Source organism: Myxine glutinosa, chromosome 11, assembly GCF_964187855.1.
Source record: "Myxine glutinosa chromosome 11, kmMyxGlut1.1, whole genome shotgun sequence".
In the NCBI taxonomy this organism is placed as follows: domain Eukaryota; kingdom Metazoa; phylum Chordata; class Myxini; order Myxiniformes; family Myxinidae; genus Myxine; species Myxine glutinosa.
The window spans coordinates 86260175-86286713 of record NC_136271.1 but is presented as its reverse complement, the minus strand read 5'-3'; the positions used below and the strand labels follow the sequence as shown (position 1 = coordinate 86286713).

At 44.9% G+C, this 26539-nt stretch overlaps 1 protein-coding gene across 1 annotated transcript; it reads left to right on the top strand.

Moving 5' to 3' along the window:
• Window positions 1-24421: 24421 nt before the first annotated feature.
• LOC137436313 (uncharacterized) lies at window positions 24422-26144 on the top strand. Its single transcript, XM_078765969.1, has 4 exons — window positions 24422-25194; window positions 25297-25425; window positions 25565-25745; window positions 25881-26144. The coding sequence occupies exons 1-4, from the start codon at window positions 25148-25150 to the stop codon at window positions 26124-26126; spliced, it is 603 nt and encodes a 200-aa protein (XP_078622095.1). The 5' UTR covers window positions 24422-25147; the 3' UTR covers window positions 26127-26144.
• Window positions 26145-26539: the final 395 nt, after the last annotated feature.

Genomic DNA, 26539 nt, shown 5'->3' with positions numbered 1-26539 from the left:
AATTATAGTAGTCAATCTTCTACGGCCGCGAGTAAAAGCTGAATTATTGTAGTAAATTAATTCTAAAAGAACCCGGGCAACGCCGGGTGCTTTCGGCTAGTGTGTGTATATATATATATATATGTATATATATATATATATATATATATATATATATATATATATATATATATATATATATATTTATATACTGATTATATATTGTTATGGATTTGAGAATTGTGTTTTTTTTATTGTGGTAAAATATCACCCTCCTTCCTCCATTTGGTGTATAAAGGTCAAAGGTCGTGCCCGTAGTTATTCCATGCACAATCACGTAGCAAATCATAGATTTCCTCCTTGTTCAGTAGTTATCTCCTTATTATGTGTATGAGATTAAGGCTGTGTCTCCCATTAACACTCCATTGCACTAAATTCAAACAAGGTAGATTCCCTTCACATTCCCCTTTTGTCAATTGCCAACTGCATTGGGCGGTTTGCTGCATTCCGCTGCTGCTGTGGGGTTGTGGTTTTTCGCTGCAAGACTCCATTAGCCATGAGGTCATCTCAGAGCAGAAGGTGGGAGGAGTCAGCCCAGCACCGGGAACAAGGCGTGGCCTTGCCAACACCTCCTCTAAGGGCGGGATCGGTGAGCCCTCGTGACCAATCAGGGCCGAGGCGAGCTCACCGATGGGCGTGTCCTGGAGGCCGGCGGCTTGATCGCCCGAGGCGTTATATAAGCGCGCGGAAGCCTTTGGGAGGGGTCCTGAGAGTTGCGAGACGAGAGATCCTGCAAAGAGACAGCAAGCCATAAGTGAGAGGAAGGAGACAGCAAGCCTTGTGAAGAGAGAGACAGCAAGCCTTGTGAAGAGAGACGTGCAACCTGCGGGAGTACGAGTGAGGGAGACGCTGTTTTTTTTTGTTTTTTTTTTGTTTGTTTTTTGTATACAAGATCGAGGCTCGTGAAAGAGCGAACATTAATCACACAGAAAGACAAACCGACACATAAAACATATAACATCGGGAGCGGTAGACAAGATGGGGAGAGAGGGGGAAGGACACAAACACAACATTTGAGAGCAGGGACCGAGAGACATGGAGACATCGAGAGATCTGAGAGAGGGCGAGGGCTTTGGGGGGGGGGGGGCATGGGAAGGGGGCGGTGGGAGAGGTATAAAACATATGGACACTGCCAGGACTTCCAGGAAAGAAGTTGGAATTTCAAACAAGGTGGATCTGGGGTGAATTAGCGGGGGTAGAAAAGATCAAGGTTTTGGATGGGGGAAGATAAGAGATGGTGGTGAACAGCTGTTTTAAAGACCTGGAGGGAGGAGTGGGATTGAAGGGAGTGAGGGAGTTTGTTCCAGAGGCGGGAGAAAAGAGGAATGAAAGAGTGAAGGTGAGCAGAGAGCCGAGATTTCGGCAGTTTAACCATCAGAGGGTTGCTGGCAGATCTTGTGCGACCTGTAGGAATATTTGGGGGACAGAGCACAGAGAGAGCTGGGGGTGCAAGGCCGGAGAGGAGTCGGTAGAAGACAGAAAGACCACCTACCTGCCTGCGGTGAGTGAGTGAAAGGCCCTCAGAGATAGCTTCATCGCGGGAGATTCCAATAATTCTGAAAGCTTTGGTTTCAACAGCGTGAAGCCGAGCTAGGTGTGAGGCAGGAGCACCGGCCCATAGGGGAGAACAGTATTCCATTGAGCTGCGGATGCAAGCCTTGTATGTGGTGAGGAGCTCAGGTGTGCCGAGGAAGGACTTCGCACGACGGAGGATGCCCAGTCGGCGACTGGCTTTGGAGGCCAGCTTGGAAATGTGGTTTTCCCAAGAAAGATCATGGCAGATAGTGAGACCCAAAATCATGAGCGACAGAACTTCTTGGAGAGGATTGTTGAGAAAGTAGATGGGAGGGTTGTCCAGTCGATCTTTTCGGAGAGACATAGTAAGAGTGTGAGATTTGTCAGGATTGAAAGACATGTTCCACTTGTTTGACCAGTCTGTGATTTTGTCCAGGTCTTCAGAGAGTGAGGAGGCAGCAGACTGCCGATCTGAGGGAAGAGGAATGGAGCGGCAGAGAGTAGAGTCATCAGCAAAGAGATAGAGAGGATTTTCGAGAGAGTCAGAGAGATCATTGATGAAGACCAGAAAAAGCACGGGGCCCAGAACACTGCCTTGGGGAACTCCAGCCTGAACAGGAAGAGGAGATGAGAGAAACCCATTCAGGGCCACACGTTGACGACGACTAGAGAGGAAGTCCGCCAGCCATGCGTGGAGATTTCCATGGATACCAAAGGAGGAGAGTTTGGTGAGCAGAGCGGGGTGCCAGACCGTGTCGAAGGCACGTGATATGTCGAGGGAGACAGCTCTAATTTCCTGTTTGGCATTGAGGACCTCCATCCATTGTTGAGACAGCAGAAGCAGCATGTCCAGAGTAGAGTGACCTGGTCTGAAACCAAATTGATGATCAGAGATCAAGCCATTGGAGAAGAGGAAAGATTTCATATCCGAAGCAATGATGGATTCCATGACTTTGCTGATAATTGGGAGAAGGCTGATTGGTCTGTAGTTGCTAGGATCTGTTTTTGCACCTTTTTTGTGCAAAGCGGTGATGTTGGCTGATTTCCAAGCAGATGGCAGTTGACCTTGAGCAAAAGAGAGGGTGAAGAGAACAGAGAGAGGGTGAGATAGAGCAGCAGAGCAGGATTTTAGGACCCGTGGGCTGATGCCGTCGGGTCCAGTTGCAGAATCAGAGTCGAGGGTTGACAGAAACTTTTCCACCTTGTCAGGAGGAAAGGACACGGAGTCCAGGAGCAGCAGGGTACGACTGGGTATGGTGGGTACAGAGAGGGATGGGTTTGGGACACAAGATTTAGAGGCAAACACAGAGTTGAGGCATTCAGCTTTTTCACGTGCGGAGTCAGCTGTGTAGCCGTTTGAGGTAAGGGAGGGGATGGAGGGGGAACAAACACCAGAAACGGATTTGACCAGATGCCACCAGGATTTGGAAGAGGGAGACAGATAAGAGAGTTCGGTCTTGAGAACGGAGAGATATTGTTTCCTGGCTCTCCTGAGGGTGGACACACACTTGTTTCGGGCTTTGTGAAAGGAAATGAGATTTCCTTCCGTTGGATTTGCTTTCCAGGAGACGAAGGCAAGTTGTTTCTGGGCAACAGCCTCACCACAAGATTCCGTGTACCATGGACGGGAGGAAGGGTATGACAACTGAAGACGAGATGGGATAAATCTGTGCATGAGAGAGAGCAATTTACTTTGGAAGAATTCCCAGGATGAGTTTATGTCAGAGGTGGTAGAGATGGGAGACCAGTCTAGATGATTGATGGCTGCTTGAAGACCATGCCAGTTGGCCTGAGTGAAATGCCAGACTCTTCGACGCTGAGCAGGCTCCCTGAGGATGGTCAGAGAGATGTCCACTTTAACATGGACATGATCAGATGATCCGATCGGAGCAGAAGAAGAGCAGCAGACATTTTCAGGGAAGTTAGTCATAACCAAGTCCAGAAGAGAAGATGTTCCGTTGACTGAGATCCGGGTCGGGAAATTGACAGATTGTGTCAGTCCCAGTGAGTCGCAGAAGTCCTTTGCTGAGGAGCCATGGCTGGTGAGAGAGGTACCCACACCCAGCCAACTGGCATGATGACAGTTGAAATCACCACATATGAGGAAGAGAGAGTTGGGATGAGTAGATAGAAGTTGGTCCATATCATCAGACAGCGAGATGTAGATGGAGTCATCACTGTTTGGTGGACGGTACAACACACATATGAACAAGAGGTGGGAGCGAAGGGGAAGCCGTAGCCAGAGGTATTCCTGGGGGTGAGGTGGAGAGAGTGCAGTGCAGGACGAGTGAGGAAGAGAATTTTTGATAAAGATAGCAACCCCGCCTCCAGGACGAGGCTCAGGTCTATCATACCGGAGGAGGGAGTAGCCCGGGAGAGATACTATGGAATCAGAGACATCATAAAGGAGGAAAGTTTCTGTTAAGCAGATCACGTCTGGTTTGACAGAAGCAACCTGTATGGAGAGATCAGTTAAGTTTGAACGAAGGCCCCGGATGTTTGAGGTCCATACCGTTAATGAAGAGGAAGGGGGAGCATCAGATACAGAACAGGGGGGAGGAGGGGTAGGGTAAGATGTGGAAGAGGTGGAAGAGGTAGGGAGAGCTGTTGAAGGTGTGTCAGAGATTTCAGAATAGCTCGGAGAAAGGGAAGGATGGGGCGGACAAAAGGTTTGATGGTGATTGGGTGAGCCACAATGAGGTGTTATTTGAGGAGGGGGAAGAGCGAGGCAGAAGGTTGGGGGAGATGGAGGTGAGAGTTTGAAGGGGGAAGAAGCGGGGAGGACGCTTTGAGGAGGGGGAGTGAGAGGGGGGAAATTGAGAAGCAATGAGGGTGGGGAGATTTGAAGGGGAGGGGTGAGGGGGGAGTTTGGGAGGGAAGGGACAAGGGGAGGGATTTGAAAGGGATGGGATATGGGGGAGATTTGGAGGGGAGGGGTGAGGCAGGAGTCTAGGAGGGGAGGGGCGAGGGGGCGTCTTGGCGGGGAGGGGTGAGGGGGTAGTTTAGGAGGGAGGGGGCAAGGGGGGAGATTTGAAAGGGATGGGTGATGGGGAAGATTTGGAGGGGAGGGGTGATGGGGAAGATTTGGAGGGGAGGGGTTATGGGGAAGATTTGGAGGGGAGGGGTGAGATTGGATTTTTGAAAGTGTACGATTTATGGGAAACGAACATTTATTGCAAAATGAGTTTCTTGTGACCTTCGAGTTAAAAATACGTTTAAGGACGCTGGATGGAGGATGGAGTGGAGGAGAGTTTAGGGAATGTAGAAAAAAGGCACTATAGGAGATGGATATTTTTTTTGGGATGAATTGATTTGGTGAGCAAGTCGAAAGCAGCCTTTTAAAGAAGAAGAAGAAAAAGGTGTTATTGAAGGAACTGCGCTCCAACGCGAGTCGAAAGAATTGACGCGACCAAAGACGGAATTCGTCCGAGTTGCTTTATTGAAACAAAACAGCTCAGGTATTCTGACAAGCCCGTTTATAGGGCAGCAATATATATACACATTTATGTCGGGAAGTTTGCCCGGCAAAAGCTATACCGGGCATGCCCGGGTGTCAAGGGCGAGCCTTGGAAAGGCGAGTCTGGACCTGCCCGGGCGTGTTTGGCTGCGGCCTGGCAAGTCGAGGCTGGGCGTGCCCGGGCGCTCTGGGCGAGCCCTGGAAAGGCGATAGCGGGCATGCCCGGACGCTCTGGGCGAGCCCTGGAAAGGCGATAGCGGGCATGCCCGGACGCTCTGGGCGAGCCCTGGAAAGGCGATAGCGGGCATGCCCGGACGCTCTGGGCGAGCCCTGGAAAGGCGATAGCGGGCATGCCCGGACGCTCTGGGCGAGCACTGGAAAGGCGAGAGCGGGCATGCCCGGGAAAGACGAGACCGGGCGTGCCCGGGAGGTTCGGGCGTGCCCGGGAACAGTGAGTCCGGGCATGCCCGGGAGAGGCGCGTCTGGCCGTGTTCTGGCCGGTGCAAGGCGATTGTGTGCATCCAGCGGTAACCGCTACATTATAAAATATGACGGAATACATAACTTGAGGGGAAAGTGTAAACATTGAAGGTTAATGAGTGAAAACTATCTGGGATAAACGAATGAGAACTGAGAAGGAAATGTTTTTTTTTTTTTTTTTTTTTTTTTTTTTTTTGAGTTGAGATTTACACAAGGAAGTAGGCTATGGGTGAAAAGACTGGGAATACAGAGAACGAAAGTTATTGGATCACAAAACGATGGACCGCTGAGAGAAAAACAAAGCCTCAAGGTTGTACAGTGCACACTGTACAAGGCCTCAAGACACGACACGAATTAACACGATTTTCAATACAGGTATGAAAGATTTGCACCGAAAAATCTTCGTCGGGACACAATATACGTACAACACCATAAATAAATACAGTTTTAACGAAAATACAAATGGGAACAATCACTTAACTTCGATTTCAAATCGTTCGCGACGCGGCAAAGGCCTTGCTCGCGACACGGCAAACAGACGATCAATTTATGAAAGATAAACCTGGTTGTTGCCAACCAGCCTTGCCGCAAGGGGCTCTAACGCGTTGCTGGGAGCATCCCGGCGGTGTGGACCAGAGGGCGGAGAGCCGGCGGCTGCTTGCTCCCGGCCTGGTCGTCCTACCATCCCACCTGAACCTTCCTCTCCTTCCAGCGATTCATCCCTATCATCATCGCCTGTGTAAGTCTGATTGTTCGTCCGTCTTCTGTGTTGTCCTGGGGTTGTAAGTAAGACTGCCATAGTTAAGTTAATTTGCACTGTGTCCTTCTGGTCCGTCCCTCTTTCTGCATTATTTTATTATCCTTCCTTCTTCCTTGGTTTCTTTCATTGTGTAAATAGTAGTAATAAATAATAGTCGTATTTCCAACCTTTTGCCTTCGTCTTCCTCTTCTTCAAATCCGTCGTCTGTCTTTTCCCCATTGAAAACCTGTGGCACGATTTGGCCAGCGTTCAAGGATCGGGTCTAGTATCTGTTAATAGTTCGTGCCGCGGTTGCTAAAACCGCTCGGCAATTAACATCTGTCCGCGGTACGAACGGGGCTGTGCACCGGCCTTTCCGGAGGTCGCTGGGCAGCGTCAGGGACCACGTCGGTCAGTTATAGAAGAGGGGATTAATCCCCCCTCTAAGGGGAACAGAGGCCGACGTTGGGTTCCGTAACAATATACAGTGGAACCTTGACTTACGAGTGCCCCAACTTACGAGTTTTTCGAGATACGAGCCGTCGCTCGGGCGGTTTATTGCTTTGAGATGCGGGCCGAGATCTGAGTTACGAGCTTTCGCCACCCGCCACCAGGTGGGTTCCGGTCACGTGGTTATCTTGCCGTGCAAGTATCTCTGCCGTATATCGCTGCATTTTTGTTTTCGCATGTTGGTTATTTTGAGTTTACGCCAGCCGCCACCAGGTGGGTTCCGGTCACGTGGTTATCTTGCCGTGCAAGTACAGTATCTCTGCCGTATATCGCTGCATTTTTGTTTTCGCATGTTGGTTATTTTGAGTTTACGCCAGGCGCCACCAGGTGGGTTCCGGTCACGTGGTTATCTTGCCGTGCAAGTACAGTATCTCTGCCGTATATCGCTGCATTTTTGTTTTCGCATGTTGGTTATTTTGAGTTTACGCCAGGCGCCACCAGGTGGGTTCCGGTCACGTGGTTATCTCGCCGTGCAAGTACAGTATCTCTGCCGTATATCGCTGCATTTTTGTTTTCGCATGTTGGTTATTTTGAGTTTACGCCAGGCGCCACCAGGTGGGTTCCGGTCACGTGGTTATCTTGCCGTGCAAGTACAGTATCTCTGCCGTATATCGCTGCATTTTTGTTTTCGCATGTTGGTTATTTTGAGTTTACGCCAGGCGCCACCAGGTGGGTTCCGGTCACGTGGTTATCTTGCCGTGCAAGTACAGTATTCTGCCGTATATCGCTGCATTTTTGTTTTCGCATGTTGGTTATTTTGAGTTTACGCCAGGCACCACCAGGTGGGTTCCGGTCACGTGGTTATCTTGCCGTGCAAGTACAGTATCTCTGCCGTATATCGCTGCTGTTTTGTTTTCGCATTTTGGTTATTTTGGAAAATTTCTTAGTTTTAACCACGGGTCCTAAGAAATTGAGTGCCAAGGGCAGTAGTGAGAAGAAGAAGAGGATGATGTGCTTGGATATAAAACACGCAATCGTCGAAAAACATGAGTGAGGTGTGCGTGTTGTCGACTTGGTGAGGCGGATGTGAAGGCAGCTGAAGATTTTATTATAACTTTTGCCGAACTGATAGAAGCCGAACGATACATCCCCCAGCAAATCTTCAACTGTGACGAGACAGGGCTCTTCTGGAAAAAGATGCCGAGGAGGACGTATATAACGGCAGAGGAGAAGAGCATGCCAGGCCACAACTTGTTCAGAGTGCCGGCGATAGCTCGCCTTCTCTTTGTGGAAAACACGGTGAGATCCTTAACATCCAACAACTAATGGGACGCAAACGGGGCGCCCAGTTTAGCGGTACACACATTGATGAATCACCCTGCCTGTGATTCACCCATGACAGGTTATAGCTGGGTCGGGATTCAAACCCAGGCTGGACAGTTTAGACTTTAGAGTCAAGTGTGCGTACCTCCAGTCCAGGCCATCCTGCCAACTTGTATGCTGCATACAGGTGAAATATAAAGCGCGAGATATTTTTATATATACTGTATATTTAAAAAAAAATTGGTGTGGTTTTTGGCGGGCTGGAACGGATTAATAGCATTTCAATGCATTTTAATGGGGAAATTTGATTTGAGAAACGAGCAATTTGAGTTACGAGCTCGGTCACAGAACGAATTAAACTCGTAAGTCAAGGTTCCACTGTATATATATTGTTGTGGATATGGGACTTGGCCTCAATATCCGCTTGTAAATACTCCCCTATTTCCCCAATACTCCCCAACTATCCCCAATCCCCCATTCCCTAGTCCCATTGCCTGTAAATAACACTCTGTAGAACCGACCTTCCCCTTTTTCCCCCATTAAATGTCGTGCCCAGGTCCACCGCATCTCACGTAGACGACTTTCGGACATCTTGCTAGTTATTCTTAGTCTATGTCAGTTAAGGACTCGTTTCCATTAATTCTGACTCTTCGTTGCACCAGAATGTGATTATATGGCACCAGTAGTGAGTGTAGGACCTTCCCATACCTCCTCCCATCTTCTTCCCCAAACAACAACTACAACTACAACAACAACTACAACAACTACAACAACAGCGCGCGCGGGGAGTGTGCGTCCTCACTCCGGCTCGATTAGCCGCCATTAACCATGCGCTCCACGGGGTTACCACGAAGGGGCTGGCTGTCAGCTCCTCGTCAAGGGCGGAGCCTGGTAACCCCCCCGCACCCAATAAGAAGGGCGGACCGATTCCATCTGGGGCGGAGCTAACGAGCCGAGGGCGTGTCACTCCCCGCCGGATATACGCAGCGACTTACCGGATGTGACGAGAGATGCGCCCCCAGCTTGGAGAAAGAGAAGTCACTACCTCCGAGCGCTGAGAGACCTCCTGCATCTTTTGGGCCGCGCTATCCTGTCCCTGAGCACAAGGTGCACCTTGTGCTGGCCATCGAATACCCGCTTTCCTTGCCATCAATCCCCGTGTGAGTCAGTTTTTGTCCTGTTTATCTGTGGTCTGTCGGGAATAAGATAAGTGCGTCTAAGTGCCTGCCTTTCTATGCTGTCCCTCTTGTAGTTGTAATCTGACCTTCCGCCCTAATATAACCTCCTCCGGAGGTCTTGAGAACTGAACCCTTGGTGTCGTGTCATTTTAACCCAGCCGTTGTGTCCTTTTCCTCAATTGATTTAGCGTAGCGCGACTCGGCAACGTTCGAGTATAATCGGGTAACTTGTGCGGACACGGCGGCCATTCCGCTCGGCCCACCCTAACATCAAAGTCGTGTCTGTAACAATATATATATATATATATATATATATATATATATATATATATATATATATATATATATACTGATTATATATATATATATATATATATATATATATATATATATATATATATATATATATAATCAGTTACTATGCGAATTCATACCATCAGTGGTGAACCGCCATTAAGGTATCCCATCAAGCTATGCTGTACCTTAATGGGAGTGATAAGTACCATCTGCCACACTGCACCATCTCTAGTATCCTCTCACCATATGGAATCACCTGGATACAGCCGGGAGCAACCAATCGAAATATAATTTCAGTTCTCCAGCTTTCAATGAGCGCACGTAATGACGTCACCGCCATGTACATACGCTCTGCCTGTCAAGCTCTCAAGAGAACCCTCCGACAGAGCATAATTTTTGATCTTTGTTCAGATACTGTAATAAGTGCATGTAAAACTCAGTTACTGACCTGGTTTTGCCCTTTTGGAGCTCATCAGGGAAACGCAGTGAGTCCTGCATACACTTTATGACTCTGAAAATCTTCGATTATATACCAGTTACTATGCGATTTCATACCATCAGTGAACCGCCATTTTATATATACATATATATATTAGCATGGATCGGGTCGCTGTGCTCGCCTAACTACACATCGCTACAGAGGAACGGGCTTGTTTTAAATGAGGTTAATGACTGTACCTGAGTTGCTGTGTTGTCATGATTTACACCAATCAATACAAACAAATATTTTGCAGAAATGTATTTGTAATGTCTTTTTTTTTTCTTTTTCTTTTTTTTTTGTATACAGAGTCGAGGCTTGTGAAAGAGCTAACATTTATCAAACAACCAAATCAAGCAAACAAAGTATATAAAAAGGGGAGCGGTCGACAAGATGGGGAGAGAAGGGGAGGAAGCACACAAACACAACATTTGAGAGCAGGGACATCGGGAGATGTGTGGGAGGGAGAGGGCCTGGGGGGAGACAGGATAGGTATAAAACGCAAGGACACCAAGGACCTCCAGGAAAGAAGTCGGCACCTCAAAAAAGTGGATTTGGGGTGAAATTCGCAGGGGTAGAAAAGATCAAGGTTTTGGATTGGGGAAGATAAGAGATGGTGAACAGCCGTTTTAAAGACCTGGAGGGAGGAGTGGGATTGAAGAGAGAGGGAGTTTGTTCCAGAGGTGGGAGTAAAGAGGAATGAAGGAGTGAAGGTGAGCAGAGAGTCTTGATTTTGGCAGTTTAACCATAAGAGGGTTGCAGGCAGATCTTGTGCGACCTGTAGGATATTTGGGGGACAGAGCCCAGAGATAGCTGGGGGAGCAAGGCCGGAGAGGAGTCTGCAGAAGACGGAAAGACCACCAACCTGCCTGCGCTGAGTAAGTGAAAGGCCCTCGGAGATAGCGTCATCGCGGGAGATTCCAATGATTCTGAACGCTTTGGTTTCAACAGCGTGAAGATGAGCTAGGTGTGAGGCAGGAGCACCAGCCCAGAGGGGAGAGCAGTACTCCCTTGAGCTGCGGATGAAAGCCTTGTATGTGGTGAGGAGCTCAGGTGTGCCAAGGAAGGACTTCGCACGACGGAGGATGCCCAGTCGGCGACTGGCTTTGGAGGCCAGCTTGGAAATGTGGTTTTCCCAGGAAAGATCATGGCAGATAGTGAGACCCAAAAGCTTGAGTGACAGAACTTCTTGGAGAGGATTATTCAGAAAGTAGATGGGAGGGCTGACCAGTCGGTCTTTTCGGAGAGACATCGTAAGAGTGTGAGATTTGTCAGGATTGAAAGACATGTTCCACTTGTTTGCCCAGTCTGATTTTGTCCAGGTCTGCAGAGAGTGAGGAGGCTGTAGACGGCCGATCTGAGGGATGAGGAATGGAGCGGCAGAGAGTGGAGTCATCAGCAAAGAGACAGAGAGGATTTTCAAGAGAGTCAGAGAGATCATTGATGAAGACCAGAAAAAGCACAGGACCCAGAACACTGCCTTGGGGAACTCCAGCCTGAACAGGAGGAGGAGATGAGAGAAACCCATTCAGGGCCACACGTTGACTACGACTAGAGAGGAAGTCCACCAGCCATGCGTTGAGATTTCCATGGATACCAAAGGAGGAGAATTTGGCGAGCAGAGCAGGGTGCCAGACCGTATCGAAGGCACGTGATATGTCGAGGGAGACGGCTCTAATTTCCTGTTTGGCATTGAGGACCTCCATCCATTGTTGAGACAGCAGAAGCAGCATGTCCAGAGTAGAGTGACCTGGTCTGAAACCAAATTGATGATCAGAGATCAAGCCATTGGAGAAGAGGAAAGATTTCATATCCGAAGCAATGATGGATTCCATGACTTTGCTGATAATTGGGAGAAGGCTGATTGGTCTGTAGTTGCTAGGATCTGTTTTTGCACCTTTTTGTGTAAAGCGGTGATGTTGGCAGATTTCCAAGCAGATGGGAGATGACCTTGAGCAAAAGAGAGGGTGAAGAGAACAGAGAGAGGGAGTGAAAGAGCGGAAGAACAGGATTTTAGGACCCGTGGGCTGATGCCGTCAGGTCCAGTTGCAGAATCAGAGTCGAGGGTTGACAGAAACTTTTCCACCTTGTCAGGAGGAAAGGACACGGAGTCCAGGAGCGACTGGGTACGGTGGGTACAGAGAGGGATGGGTTTGGGACATAAGATTTAGAGGCAAACAAAGAGTTGAGGCATTCAGCTTTTTCACGTGCGGAGTCAGCTGTGTAGCCGTTTGAGGTAAGGGAGGGGATGGAGGGGGAACAAACACCAGAAACAGATTTGACCAGATGCCACCATGATTTGGAAGAGGGAGACAGATAAGAGAGTTCGGTCTTGAGAATGGAGAGATATTGTTTCCTGGCTCTCCTGAGGGTGGACACACACTTGTTTCAGGCTTTGTGAAAGGAAATGAGATTTCTTTCTGTTGGATTTGCTTTCCAGGAGACGAAGGCAAGTTGTTTCTGGGCAACAGCCTCACCACAAGATTCCATGTACCATGCACGGGAGGACGAGTATGACAACTGAAGACGAGATGGGATAAATCTGTGCATGAGAGAGAGCAATTTACTTTGGAAGAATTCCCAGAATGAGTTGATGTCAGAGGTGGTAGAGATGGGAGACCAGTCCAGATGATTGATGGCTGCTTGAAGACTGTGCCAGTTGGCCTGAGTGAAATGCCAGACTCGTCGACGCTGAGCAGGCTCCCTGAGAATGGTCAGAGATGTCCACTTTAACAAGCACATGATCAGATGAGCCGATTGGAGCAGAAGAAGAGCAGCAGACATTTTCAGGGAAGTTAGTCATAACCAAGTCCAGAAGAGAAGATGCTCCGTTGACTGAGATCCGGGTCGGGAAATTGACAGATTGTGTCAGTCCCAGTGAGTCACAGAAGTCCTTTGCTGAGGAGCCATGGCTGGTGAGAGTGGTACCCACACCCAGCCAACTGGCATGGTGACAAATGAAATCACCACATATGAGGAAGAGAGAGTTGGGATGAGTAGATAGAAGTTGGTCCATATTATCAGACAGCGAGATGTAGATGGAGTCATCACTGTTTGGTGGACGGTACAACACACATATGAACAAGAGGTGGAAGCGAAGGGGAAGCCGTAGCCAGAGGTATTCCTGGGGGTGAGGTGGAGAGAGTGCAGTGCAGGGCGAGTGAGGAAGAGTTTTTGATAAAGATAGCAATCCCACCTCCAGGACGAGGCTCAGGTCTATCATACTGGAGGAGGGAGTAACCCGGGAGAGATACTAAGGAATCAGAGACATCATGAAGGAGGAAAGTTTCTGTTAAGCAGATCACGTCTGGTTTGTCAGAAGCAACCTGTATGGAGAGATCAGTTAAGTTTGAACGAAGGCCCTGGATGTTTGAGGTCCATACTGTTAATGAAGAGGAAGGGGGAGCATTGGATACAGAACAGGGGGGAGGAGGGGTAGGGTAAGATGTGGAAGAGGTAGGGAGAGCTGTTGAAGGTGTCAGATTTCAGAATAGCTTGGAGAAAGAAGGATGGGGCAGACAAAAGGTTTGATGGTGATTGGGTGAGGCACAATGAGGTGTTATTTGAGGAGGGGGAAGAGCGAGGCAGAAGGTTGGGGGCGATGGAGGTGAGAGTTGGAAGGGGGAAGAAGCGGGGAGAACGCTTTGAGGAGGGGGGAGTGAGATGGGGGAAATTGAGAAGAAATGAGGGGGGGGGAGATTTGAAGGGGAGGGGCAAGGGGGGAGTTTAGGAGGGAAGGGACAAGAGGAAGGATTTGAAAGGGATGGGATATGGGGGAGATTTGGAGGGGAGGAGGGAGTCTAGGAGGGGAGGGGCGAGGGGGAGTCTTGGCGGTGAGGGGTGTGGGGGGAGTTTAGGAGGGAAAGGGCAAGGGGGAAGATTTGAATGGGATGGGTGATGGGGAAGATTTGGAGGGATGGGGTGATGGGGAAGATTTGGAGGGGAGGGGTTATGAGGAAGATTTGGAGGGGAGGGGTGAGATTGGATTTGAGAAAGTGTACGATTCATGGGAAACGAGCATTTATTGCAAAATGAGTTTCTTGTGACCTTCAAGTCAAAAATACGTTTAAGGACGCTGTAGGGAGGATGGAGTGCAGGAGAGTTTAGGGAATGTAGAAAAGAGGCACTGTAAGAGATGGAATTTTTTTTGGGGGTGAATATATTTGGTGAGCAAGTCGAAAGCAACCTTTTAAAGAAGAAGAAGAAAACGGTGTTATAATATATGACGGAATACAGAACTTGAGGGGAAAGTGTAAACATTTTAACGTTTAACAGTGAAAACTATCTGGGGAAATGGGGGAGAAACACGTGGTCAAAGAACGAACGAATGAATGAGAGCAACGAATAAGAACAGAGAAGGAAATGTTTTTTTGTTTTTTTTTGAGTTGAGATTTTAAACAAGGAAGTAGGCTATGGGGTGAAAAGACTGGGAAAAACTGAGAACGAAAGTTATTGGAGCACAAACGACGGACCGCTGAGAGAAAAACAAAGCCTCAAGCTTGGACACTGTACAAGGCCTGAAAAGACACGACACGAATTAACACGATTTTCTATACAGGTATGAAAGATTTGCACCGAAAATCTTCCTCGTGACACACTATACGTACACACACCATAAAACAAATACATTATTATTATTTATTATTTATTTGTAACACTATACGAGTCATATTATTTATTTGTAACTTATTTGCAATCTAATAAGGTCCAAGTGGTGTAAATCTCTAAGCGGTCAAGGCTTCAAGCTGTCTAATCAGTCTGTCTGGGGTCTAAATGGTGTTAAGGTCTAATGGTTAATGGTCTAAATGGTTAATGCAGGTCTAAGGGGTTGAAGGTACTGTCATGTCGCCCAGCGATTAAGACCACTGGGTGACAAAGCCGAAACGGTCCTTAATTTCCGAGGCAATCAGATGAATTCTTGGTGGTTAATTTATGGCAGGCATGGGATGGAAGGCAGCAAGGTCCTTACTTGAACAGAAGCCACATGGGTTTACTCCCGAACCCATGAACAAAGAAACACATACAACAAATGAAAAATGCCACAATAATGATTGAATAAAAATAAAGCAATGAATGAAATAAATGCTGGGTAAAACTAAGTGAAATTCCTACTTTGTGGATGCTCCATTCAGACACAAAAACAGACAAAGGGAAAGATAATAAAAAATAAGTGTTCCTTTTCATGCCGGCACTTAACTGTGGCCTCAAAATAGTGCTTGTGGTGAGGTCTGAAGTACAAGGTGGCCCAAAGCCGCTCGCATGGGAAACGCTCCAACAATGGTGCGGAGTCTCTCCACGGCGTCACAAACGTCAGGTAATTCGTGCGGGCGGTCCTCTTTCACTCTCCACTCGGTCCGAAACGCCAAAGGCCCCCACAAACTGCTGCCAACACCTTCTCCTCATGATCAAAATGGCCAACACCACTCCCTCTCAACACCAGGTCCACACACACCAAATGGCGTCGCCTTCCTCCTTGTTCATCCAAGAAGAGACGACTGAGCGAGCGCTAAGAGACACACTCTTCTTCTTCGCTCCTTCACAATCCTACCCACGCAACCAAGAACTCCTCTCTCTCGTCAAAAGTGCACCAAAAAGGTCAGACTTCTCCTCACAAAGCACCAAAAGTCCACACAGCACAAGAGCAAATATCACGCCCATCCTGCTCAAGCAAAAACCAGCAAAGAGAGACAGAGAGAGACATGCTCTTCTTCCTCTTCCTTGACGCCTCTCGATCACGTCATACTGTCCAATGGCCGAGCTCCACTGAACCCCCCCCCCACCCCCCGCCCAACCCCCCCACCATGTCTCCACGACCAATGAAGCTTGGGGTGTGGCCTGCCGGTTAAGATCTCCTCTTGGAGGTGGTGTTTACCCTGATCGGGAATGTTCTGTATTCTTTCGGCAGTTATGTCGGTTATCGTTGGTTAATGGATGGTTTTAGGGTCGGCCTTGTTGTAATTGTAAAAATGTATTGAAAAACCACCGAGGCCAATCACATACTGGGGGAAAACTAATTTTAGCCCCTATATAATTACCACAGGTTCATCCCTCGTGTGAAGACTGTGGAGGGAGACCTCAAGGGTCTTACCTCTGAAGACCACCTGTTCAAGGTTAATTGAATCGTTTTGTTAACATATTCATTCAAAAAAATGGTACCAAAATTACTATGTACATAGGAGAGACGAACATGATGTGTGCCTGACATCATAGCTCTCTCTACCCTTTGGTCTTCAAACACAGCTTTTATACACATGGTTGAACAGGTGGGAGGGGAAGAAAAGACACGTAAAGCCATCCCCCACAGGTCACATAGGCAAGACCATTCATCCCCTGTAAGTGGGAGGGAACACGTCCATCCCCCTCGGATCACAATTTACAAACAACAATGTTTGCTCAATACTGCCCACCGAGTTAATTTGACCTTTGCTGTAAAGGAAAGATATGCAGGTTTGCAAAACAATGGCCAGGAAAAAGTTGCATTCCAAGTTGATTAACTTTCAGAAGTTACAATGGTCAGTTTGACCTCTAGAGGAGTCAGAGGACGTGCGAACATGGCAATCAGTTTCAAGAACGCAGACCATTGTTCATGCAGATTAGACAGGAAGATTAGGCCTCTCTGGCCGACATCTCAGCACCACTCAGTCAAAAGAGTTTTTCATCAATGTCCTTCAAAATAATTCATTTATATTTACCAGATTCCCTAAATCACAACTTGTCATGTATGTAGCATCACATAGATGAATTCAACTTAATTTCAACACTATGTCTCAAAGCACAATATATTAAATGGTACAAATGAATCATATTATGTAACATTATATAGATTAATTTACCATTTAGAAGAGAGAATTGAAATATTAAAACAATATATATCTAACTAGATCACTTTATTCATAAAAACAAAAAAACTGCACCCATCAATCCACCACTGGCCTGGCTTGTAAGCAGGAGATAGATTGACATTGCTTCTACAAGAGCCCCACTGTGTACCATTTCCTATCCTGATAAAATAATTTTGGTCAGAATGCAGGTGATAATTCAAATACTCTCTCTCCTGATCAAAAAACACCGTTGGTTTATAATTCTCCCATAAGACGTAAACAACGTAAGCTCCGGTTTCCCTACTTAATACATCGAGATGTCTCCTACTCGTCCACGGTCCATGCTATATCTACACAATTCAGCCTTTACGATGGCATTCCGTCATCTATCCCCACAAATGTAACTACTTATGGGGTGTTAAAGGTTTAAAGGGTATAAAAGGTGGAAAGGGTGAAGGGATCAAAAAGGTTTCTAAAGTATTGAAGGGTCTTAGATGTTAAAGTGGCCTTGAGGGTCTTGGGGATATTCAGGATCTTGGGGGTTTCATGGGTCAAAACTAAAGGGTCTTACGGATCTTGAGGATCTTTTGGGACTATTGGATATTTAAGGGTCTTCAGTGTTTTTTGGGTCTTCAGGATATTTTGGGTATTTTGGGGTGTTTGGGTTATTTTGGGACTTTTGGGTCTTTAGTGCAAAAAAAATTTGTATACAAGATCGAGGCTCGTGTAAGAACGAACACATTAAACATGAAAACATGCACAAACACATAAACCATATAATAAAGGGAGTGGGAAACAAGATGGGGAGAGAGAGGGAAGCACACAAATACAACAGTCGAGAACAGGGACATTGGGAGATCTGTGGAAGGGAGAGGGCTGGTTGGAGGGGTACACGGTAAAAAAAAACAAATGGGCACTACCAGGAATTTCAGGAATGAAGTCGGAGATAGAAAGAGGGGGATTTCGGGTGTTTTAACGGGGGTAGAAAAGATCAAGGTTTTGATTTGGGGAAGACAAGAGATGGTGGTGAACATCTGTTTTGAACACCTGGAGGGAGGAGTGGGATTGAAGAGAGTGTGGGAGTTTGTTCCATAGGTGGGAGAAAAGAGGAGTGAAGGTGAGCAGAGAGCCTAGATTTTGGCAGTTTAACCATAAGAGGGTAGCTGGCAGATCTTGTGTGACCTGTCAGAATATTTGGGGGACAGAGCACAGAGAGAGCTGGGGGAGCAAGGCCGGAGAGGAGTCGGTAGAAGAAAGACCACCAACCTGCCGGCGGCGAGTGAGTGAAAGGCCCTCGGAGTTAGCTTCATCGCAGGAGATTCCAATGATTCTGAAAGCTTTGGTTTCAACAGCGTGAAGCCGAGCTAGGTGTGAAGCAGGAGCACCGGCCCAGAGGGGGGAACAGTATTCCATTGAGCTTCGGATGAAAGCCTTGCATGTGGTGAGGAGCTCAGGTGTGCCAAGGAAGGACTTCGCACGACGGAGGATGCCCAGTCGGCGACTGCCTTTGGAGGCCAGCTTGGAAATGTGGTTTTCCCAAGAAAGATCATGGCAGATAGTGAGACCCAAAAGCTTGAGCGACAGAACTTCTTGGAGAGGATTTTTGAGAAAGTAGATGGGAGGGTTTTCCAGTCGGTCTTTTCGGAGAGACATAGTAAGAGTGTGAGATTTGTCAGGATTGAAAGACATGTTCCACCTGTTTGATCAGTCTGTGATATTGTCCAGGTCTGCAGAGAGTGAGGAGGCTGCAGGCTGCCGATCTGAGGGATGAGGAATGGAATGGCAGAGAGTGTAGTCATCAGCAAAGAGATAGAAAGGATTTTCCATCGAGTCGGAGAGATCATTGATGAAGACCAGAAATAGCACAGGGGGCCCAGAACACTACTTTGGGGAACTCCAGCCAGAACAGGAAGGGGAGATGAGAGAAATCCATTCAGGGCCACACGTTGACTGCGACCAGAGAGGAAGTCCGCAAGCCATGTGTGGAGATTTCCATGGATACCATGGGAGGAGAGCTTGGTGAGCAGAGCTGGGTGCCAGACCATATCGAAGGCACATGATATGGCAAGGGAGACAGCTCTGATTTCCTGTTTGGCATTGAGGACCTCCATCCATTGTTGAGACAGCAGAAGCAACATGTCCAGAGTAGAATGACCTGGTCTGAATCCAAATTGATGATCAGAGATAAATGTCCACAAAGTCCTCTTTCCACAAATGTCCAGAAAAAACATATTACGAGTTGAAATGGTATCAAAAAGGCAGTTGAGCCCGGATCATGGACTAGCTCCGTAGGTGTGCCGTGGTATGGTTGGGTTGAGAATGGTGGTTTGGATGCGGGGTGCAGGAGTAGGTGGGGAGTTGAGTGGAGGTATTCTACCCCAACTTTTGCTCCTACCTTACCCAATTTCTATGTGATGCGATTTCCATGAGAGCACAATAAATATATTGAAGTATCTTATGAGCACAATCCCTGAAGTGCACGCTCTTAACCTTTTCCTTCTTATCAGATTCAAACTTGTCTTCTTGTAAGTTTTCCAATTATGAAGACATTGTGGGGCAGTATCTTATCTGATGAGCTTTCATCTCAGATAAACACACATCACAATTTTTTGTTTTGTAAAAACCACAATCTATAGATCGAAGCCCCTTTATTACAATGTTATGATCAAATATCAAACAATAAGATATTGCTTTATTAAGGGTTTACAGAAGAGGACTGCTCACTGTTCTTACATTGCAATTCTTTCCATGCTGCGCAGGATTTCACTGACAGGTTATAAAAGGAAAAGTTTACATTGCTGAAGTCATTTTGGTCCTTAAGTTCAAATCGCAAAAACAAATCTTTGTCACCCGGTGATTTCGCCATGCAACATATGGAAACAGAATTGGGAGGGAGTGGTGTACAAAAAAGACCACAGCAATTTGGTATAACGTTTAGTAAAATGACAGCAGTTGGAAAATTGTTCACATCTTCAATGCAGACCAAAATGACACATGTTTACCAGTAGAGCATAAAAGCAGGTAGGAGCATACACAGGTAACAGGTGCACAACACATGAGTCTAGAAAAATGGTCATAAATTAAAACAAGTCAGGAGACGACGATGGTTCACGAGCAAGCGGTATTCAATGACAATGCTCAGAGCAATGTTATGAGGCTAGTTAGCTGCACAATACCGAAAATTCGGTTCGATTCCGCCAACTTTGAAAATTTGACCTTTGTGACCTTCAAAGGTGAAAGGTCGAAGATTCTGAAATTTGTTGGAAAACTTGTATTTATTGATGTATGTGATAATATAAGATCATGTACGACATTTCACCCGATTAGGGAAGCGAACAATGCAATAAAACCATCAAAAATCGACTTTTCTAAATTTCGTGACCGTGTGACCTTGACCTTGGGGTGGAAATGAAAAATCGAGCTCCGTGGGGCTAGACACATGACATTGGCCTAACCAAATACCGAAACCTCTGTCAGATTCCACCAAACCCCTCGGAGAAGATGTTGCTTGAACTTGATTACCCCCTAAGAAGACCTCTTTTTCGGGCGTGGCTTCGCCCACAATGGGCGCAATACACCCACTCTAGGCAGGATACAACTAGATCATGATATCAGCCTCCCACCCAAGTTTCATCAAGATCGGGTGATATCATCGGGTAGTTATGCTGCGGAAAGACAGACACACACAGACAGACGCACACACATGACGAATATAGTGGTCACTTGATAACTCGTGAACCAACAATTCCAGACCCATTGTGCTGTCATGATGAGTCACAGACTAGAAAAATGGTCATAAATTATAACAATTCCAGACCCGTGGTCCTATCATGAAGTCAGAAACTAGAAAAATGGTCGAAAATCAAAACAATTCCAGATCCGTGCTGCGATCATGAAAAATCATAGATTCTAGAAAAGTGGTCATAAATTAAAACAAGTCAAGACACGTGATGGTGTCATGAAGAGTCACAGACACCAGAAAAATGGTCTTAAATTAAAACAATTCCAGACCTGTGCTGCTATCATGAAGAGTCACAGACTCTAGAAAATTGGTCGTAAATCAATACTATTCCAGACCTGTGCTGCTATCAAGAAGAGTCACAGACTCTAGAAAAATGGTCTTAAATTAAAACAATTCCAGACCTGTGCTGCAACAAGAAGTCACAGACTCTAGAAAAATGGTCTTAAATTAAAACAATTCCAGACACGTGCTGCTATCAAGAAGAGTCACAGACTCTAGAAAAATGGTCGTAAATCAATACTATTCCAGACCTGTGCTGCTATCAAGAAGAGTCACAGACTCTAGAAAAATGGTCTTAAATTAAAACAATTCCAGACCTGTGCTGCTATCAAGAAGAGTCACAGACTCTAGAAAAATGGTCTTAAATTAAAACAATTCCAGACCTGTGCTGCTATCAAGAAGAGTCACAGACTCTAGAAAAATGGTCTTAAATTAAAACAATTCCAGACCTGTGCTGCTATCATGAAGAGTCACAGACTCTAGAAAAATGGTCTTAAATTAAAACAATTCCAGACCCATGGTGCTATCAAGAAGAGTCACAGACTCTAGAAAAATGGTCTTAAATTAAAACAATTCCAGACCTGTGCTGCAACAAGAAGTCACAGACTCTAGAAAAATGGTCTTAAATTAAAACAATTCCAGACACGTGCTGCTATCAAGAAGAGTCACAGACTCTAGAAAAATGGTCGTAAATCAATACTATTCCAGACCTGTGCTGCTATCAAGAAGAGTCACAGACTCTAGAAAAATGGTCTTAAATTAAAACAATTCCAGACCTGTGCTGCTATCAAGAAGAGTCACAGACTCTAGAAAAATGGTCTTAAATTAAAACAATTCCAGACCTGTGCTGCTATCAAGAAGAGTCACAGACTCTAGAAAAATGGTCTTAAATTAAAACAATTCCAGACCTGTGCTGCTATCATGAAGAGTCACAGACTCTAGAAAAATGGTCTTAAATTAAAACAATTCCAGACCTGTGGTGCTATCATGAAGAGTCACAGACTCTAGAAAAATGGTAAAAATTAAAACAATTCCAGACTTGTGCTGCTATCATGAAGTCACAGACTCCAGAAAAATTGTCTTAAATTAAAACAATTCCAGACCTGTGGTGCTATCATGAAGAGTCACAGACTCTAGAAAAATGGTCTTAAATTAAAACAATTCCAGACCTGTGCTGCTATCAAGAAGAGTCACAGACTCTAGAAAAATGGTCTTAAATTACAACAATTCCAGACCTGTGGTGCTATCATGAAGAGGCAAAAGGTCTAGAAAAATGGTCATAAATTAAAACAATTCCAGACCTGTGCTGCTATCAAGAAGAGTCACAGACTCTAGAAAAATGGTCTTAAATTAAAACAATTCCAGACCTGTGGTGCTATCATGAAGAGTCAAAAGGTCTAGAAAAATGGTCTTAAATTAAAACAATTCCAGACCCATGGTGCTATCATGAAGAGTCACAAACTCTAGAAAAATGGCAAAAATTAAAACAATTCCAGACCTGTGCTGCTATCATGAAGAGTCACAGACTCCAGAAAAATGGTCTTAAATTAAAACAATTCCAGACCTGTGGTGCTATCATGAAGAGTCAAAAGGTCTAGAAAAATGGTCATAAATTAAAACAATTCCAGCCCCATGGTGGTATCATGAAGAGTCACAGACTCTAGAAAAATGGTCTTAAATTAAAACAATTCCAGACCTGTGGTGCTATCATGACGAGTCAGACTCTAGAAAAATGGTCTTAAATTAAAACAATTCCAGACCTGTGCTGCTATCATGAAGAGTCACAGACTCTAGAAAAATGGTAAAAATTAAAACAATTCCAGACCTGTGCTGCTATCATGAAGTTACAGACTCCAGAAAAATGGTCTTAAATTAAAACAATTCCAGACCTGTGCTGCTATCATGAAGAGTCACAGACTCTAGAAAAATGGTCTTAAATTAAAACAATTCCAGACCTGTGGTGCTATCATGACGAGTCACAGACTCTAGAAAAATGGTAAAAATTAAAACAATTCCAGACCTGTGCTGCTATCATGAAGTCACAGACTCCAGAAAAATGGTCTTAAATTAAAACAATTCCAGACCTGTGGTGCTATCATGAAGAGTCAGACTCTAGAAAAATGGTCTTAAATTAAAACAATTCCAGACCTGTGGTGCTATCATGAAGAGTCACAGACTCTAGAAAAATGGTCTTAAATTAAAACAATTCCAGACCTGTGCTGCTATCATGACGAGTCACAGACTCTAGAAAATGGTCTTAAATTAAAACAATTCCAGACCTGTGCTGCTATCATGAAGAGTCACACACTCTAGAAAAATGGTCGTAAATCAAAACTATTCCAGACACGTGCTGCTATCATGAAGAGTCAGAGACTCCAGAAAAATGGTAAAAATTGAAACAATTCCAGACCTGTGCTGCTATCATGAAGAGTCACAGACTCTAGAAAAATGGTCTTAAATTAAAACAATTCCAGACCTGTGCTGCTATCATGAAGAGTCACAGACTTTAGAAAATGGTCTTAAATTAAAACAATTCCAGACCTGTGCTGCTATCATGAAGAGTCACAGACTCTAGAAAAATGGTCTTAAATTAAAACAATTCCAGACCTGTGCTGCTATCATGACGAGTCACAGACTCTAGAAAATGGTCTTAAATTAAAACAATTCCAGACCTGTGCTGCTATCATGAAGAGTCACAGACTCTAGAAAAATGGTCGTAAATCAAAACTATTCCAGACATGTGCTGCTATCATGAAGAGTCAGAGACTCCAGAAAAATGGTAAAAATTGAAACAATTCCAGACCTGTGGTGCTATCATGAAGAGTCACAGACTCTAGAAAATGGTCTTAAATTAAAACAATTCCAGACCTGTGGTGCTATCATGAAGAGTCACAGACTCTAGAAAAATGGTCTTAAATTAAAACAATTCCAGACCTGTGCTGCTATCATGAAGAGTCACACACTCTAGAAAAATGGTCGTAAATCAAAACTATTCCAGACACGTGCTGCTATCATGAAGAGTCACAGACTCTAGAAAAATGGTAAAAATTAAAACAATTCCAGACCTGTGCTGCTATCATGAAGTCACAGACTCCAGAAAAATGGTCTTAAATTAAAACAATTCCAGACCTGTGCTGCTATCATGAAGAGGCAAAAGGTCTAGAAAAATGGTCATAAATTAAAACAATTCCAGACCTGTGGTGCTATCATGACGAGTCACAGACTCTAGAAAAATGGTAAAAATTAAAACAATTCCAGACCTGTGCTGCTATCATGAAGTCACAGACTCTAGAAAAATTGTCTTAAATTAAAACAATTCCAGACCCATGGTGCTATCATGAAGAGTCACAGACTCTAGAAAAATGGTCTTAAATTAAAACAATTCCAGACCTGTGGTGCTATCATGAAGTCAGAAACTAGAAAAATGGTCGAAAATCAAAACAATTCCAGACCTGTGCTGCTATCATGAAGAGGCAAAAGGTCTAGAAAAATGGTCATAAATTAAAACAATTCCAGACCTGTGGTGCTATCATGAAGAGTCAAAAGGTCTAGAAAAATGGTCTTAAATTAAAACAATTCCAGACCCATGGTAGTAGTGTAATAATGTTGCTTCTGACCTCCGTTTAACATGGGAAATCCCTATCTAATGTCATTTACCCCCTTGTCTTTTTCAAAAATCATAAACACCTCTATTTCTCCCACCCTCATCTTTATGAACCTTTTGTCTATAGTACCTATCCTTAATGTTGTTCATTAGACCACTCAAACACTACAAATATTTGTTTTCTCTTATAGACCTATCATCCTTCTTCTACATATCATCTGGCAGATTAATCTTTGACCCATTCACTTCCATATTAATTCTTTCCCTCCCTCATTGACCCTAAACACCTATATTTCTCTCACCCTGTTCTTTACGAACCTTCTAACCTTTTGACATGTTATCCTTATTCATTAGACCACTTAAACAATGGTCCTTCTGTGTGAACCTGTGATCCTTCTGACCTTATGGACCTTTTAACCTTTTACTCTTAATATCATCTGGTGAATATAACCCACTCAAACATCGACCCGACAAATATTTGTTTATGCGTGGGAAATAATTTAATTCTCCTCCAACTTCCATCACCATACTCAAACCTTTTTAAAATTAATTATTCGCTTTTGAGAAATGACGTTGTTTCACTGACTTGGATAACTTCCCAGAAAGTTTTCATTGTTTCGTTTCCTGTTTTCACACACGCCTTGAGATTCCTCGAAATGCTGTCAGCCAGTTCTCTTCCCTGAATACATTTTACATTATAAAAAGCCGTATTCAGTTCAATTTTAAACATTGTGAATCGACGAAGATGAACGACAACTTGTCTTATTCCAGTGATGAAGAATACTCACAAGGGTAAGTTTGAACTGTTTGAACATTCAGAATTGAACTGTTGGTGAGAGCTTTGTATGTGATTAATTTAAATTTATATAACATGATATATATTTTTTATTACAGCAATTCAGGTTTTGAAAATGACCTGGTCTTGGCAGAAAATGAAGTTTTTCCGAAAGAGATTTACAACGAGGCGAATGAGCATTTAAACCATTTGCCTGTTTCACCGTTCTTGCAAGATTCATATGCAAGGTAAGATACTAAATATTAATACATTTGTGTTAAACGACGCTGCCTTAGTGTGTGTGTGTTCGTGTGTGTATGTGTTTGTGTGTGTGATGTTTTGTCAAGCTTACTTCAGCATAGTAATTTCTCCTTATTTTGTTTGCAGCCTCGAAGACCAAAGCTTGGAGTGGGACGATTTTGGACTCCATAGGAATGGTTGCAGCCTCGAAGACCAAAGCTTGGAGTGGGACGATTTTGGACTCCATAGGAATGGTTATTTCCTGTCATCCTGTGATATCCTTAATTTTCATCTCGACGATCTGGACGCTAAGCTTGATTTTGTGGAGGTAAGCATGTGTGTGTCAATGTGTGGGTACACCGTTTCGAATAGGTACACCATATCCCTGCGCATTGTGGGAGGTGATTCAGGGTATATCATTCATTTATTTCTCTCCTTGTTTTACCCCTCTTGCCTTTGACAGAAAGAGATTCCAAACGTGAAGATATCTGCTGCTGTTGAAACTACCTTTGACTTATGTTTGGAAGAGATTGATGATTTGTGCTGGGAAGAAGTTAAATGTGTAATACCTCAAGAAAAATGTCTTAAAAATATAAAGATTTTGTTTAAAATATTATTTATATATATATGCTTTGTCCAGAATTATTTAATTATTAATTACAAGAAAAGAATAAAGGTTAGAGGGGAGGGTGCGTTCCCCCACCCTTGATTTCCCCCCATCCCACCCCTCCCCTCCCCTTGTGTGTGTGGGGAAGGTGGGGGTGGGATGAGGGGGGATCAAGGGTGGGGGAACGCATGGGGGGTGGGAGGTGATGGGTGTGGGCGGGGTCTGTGTGGGCGGGGTCTGTGTGGGCGGGGTCGGTGTGGGCGTGGCTTATGATTTTTTATTTATTTAATTTTTTTTTTTTATTACCACGAATTAAATTAGCTAATCTGGGTGGGGTGAATAGAAATGTTGTTTAATGAATTATTAGCTTTGTTTTTTGTAATTCTTGCGAGTAAAATGAACCCAAGATTTCTTCTCCATTTAAATCATATAATTTGTAGGTCCAAGGGACTGTATCCATTACATCAATGATTTTAAATAATTCATTAGTCCATTTTTGTGTATAACCTTTCTCA

What these genes read in the sequence shown, in the direction of transcription:
- LOC137436313 (XM_078765969.1), top strand. Translation starts at nt 25,148, where the DNA reads ATGAACGACAACTTGTCTTATTCCAGTGATGAAGAATACTCACAAGG. An exon ending in GATGAAGAATACTCACAAGG is followed by an intron (nt 25,195 to 25,296) that starts GTAAGTTTGAAC and finishes TTTTTATTACAG; the next exon opens with CAATTCAGGTTTTGAAAATG. An exon ending in TTGCAAGATTCATATGCAAG is followed by an intron (nt 25,426 to 25,564) that starts GTAAGATACTAA and finishes TTTTGTTTGCAG; the next exon opens with CCTCGAAGACCAAAGCTTGG.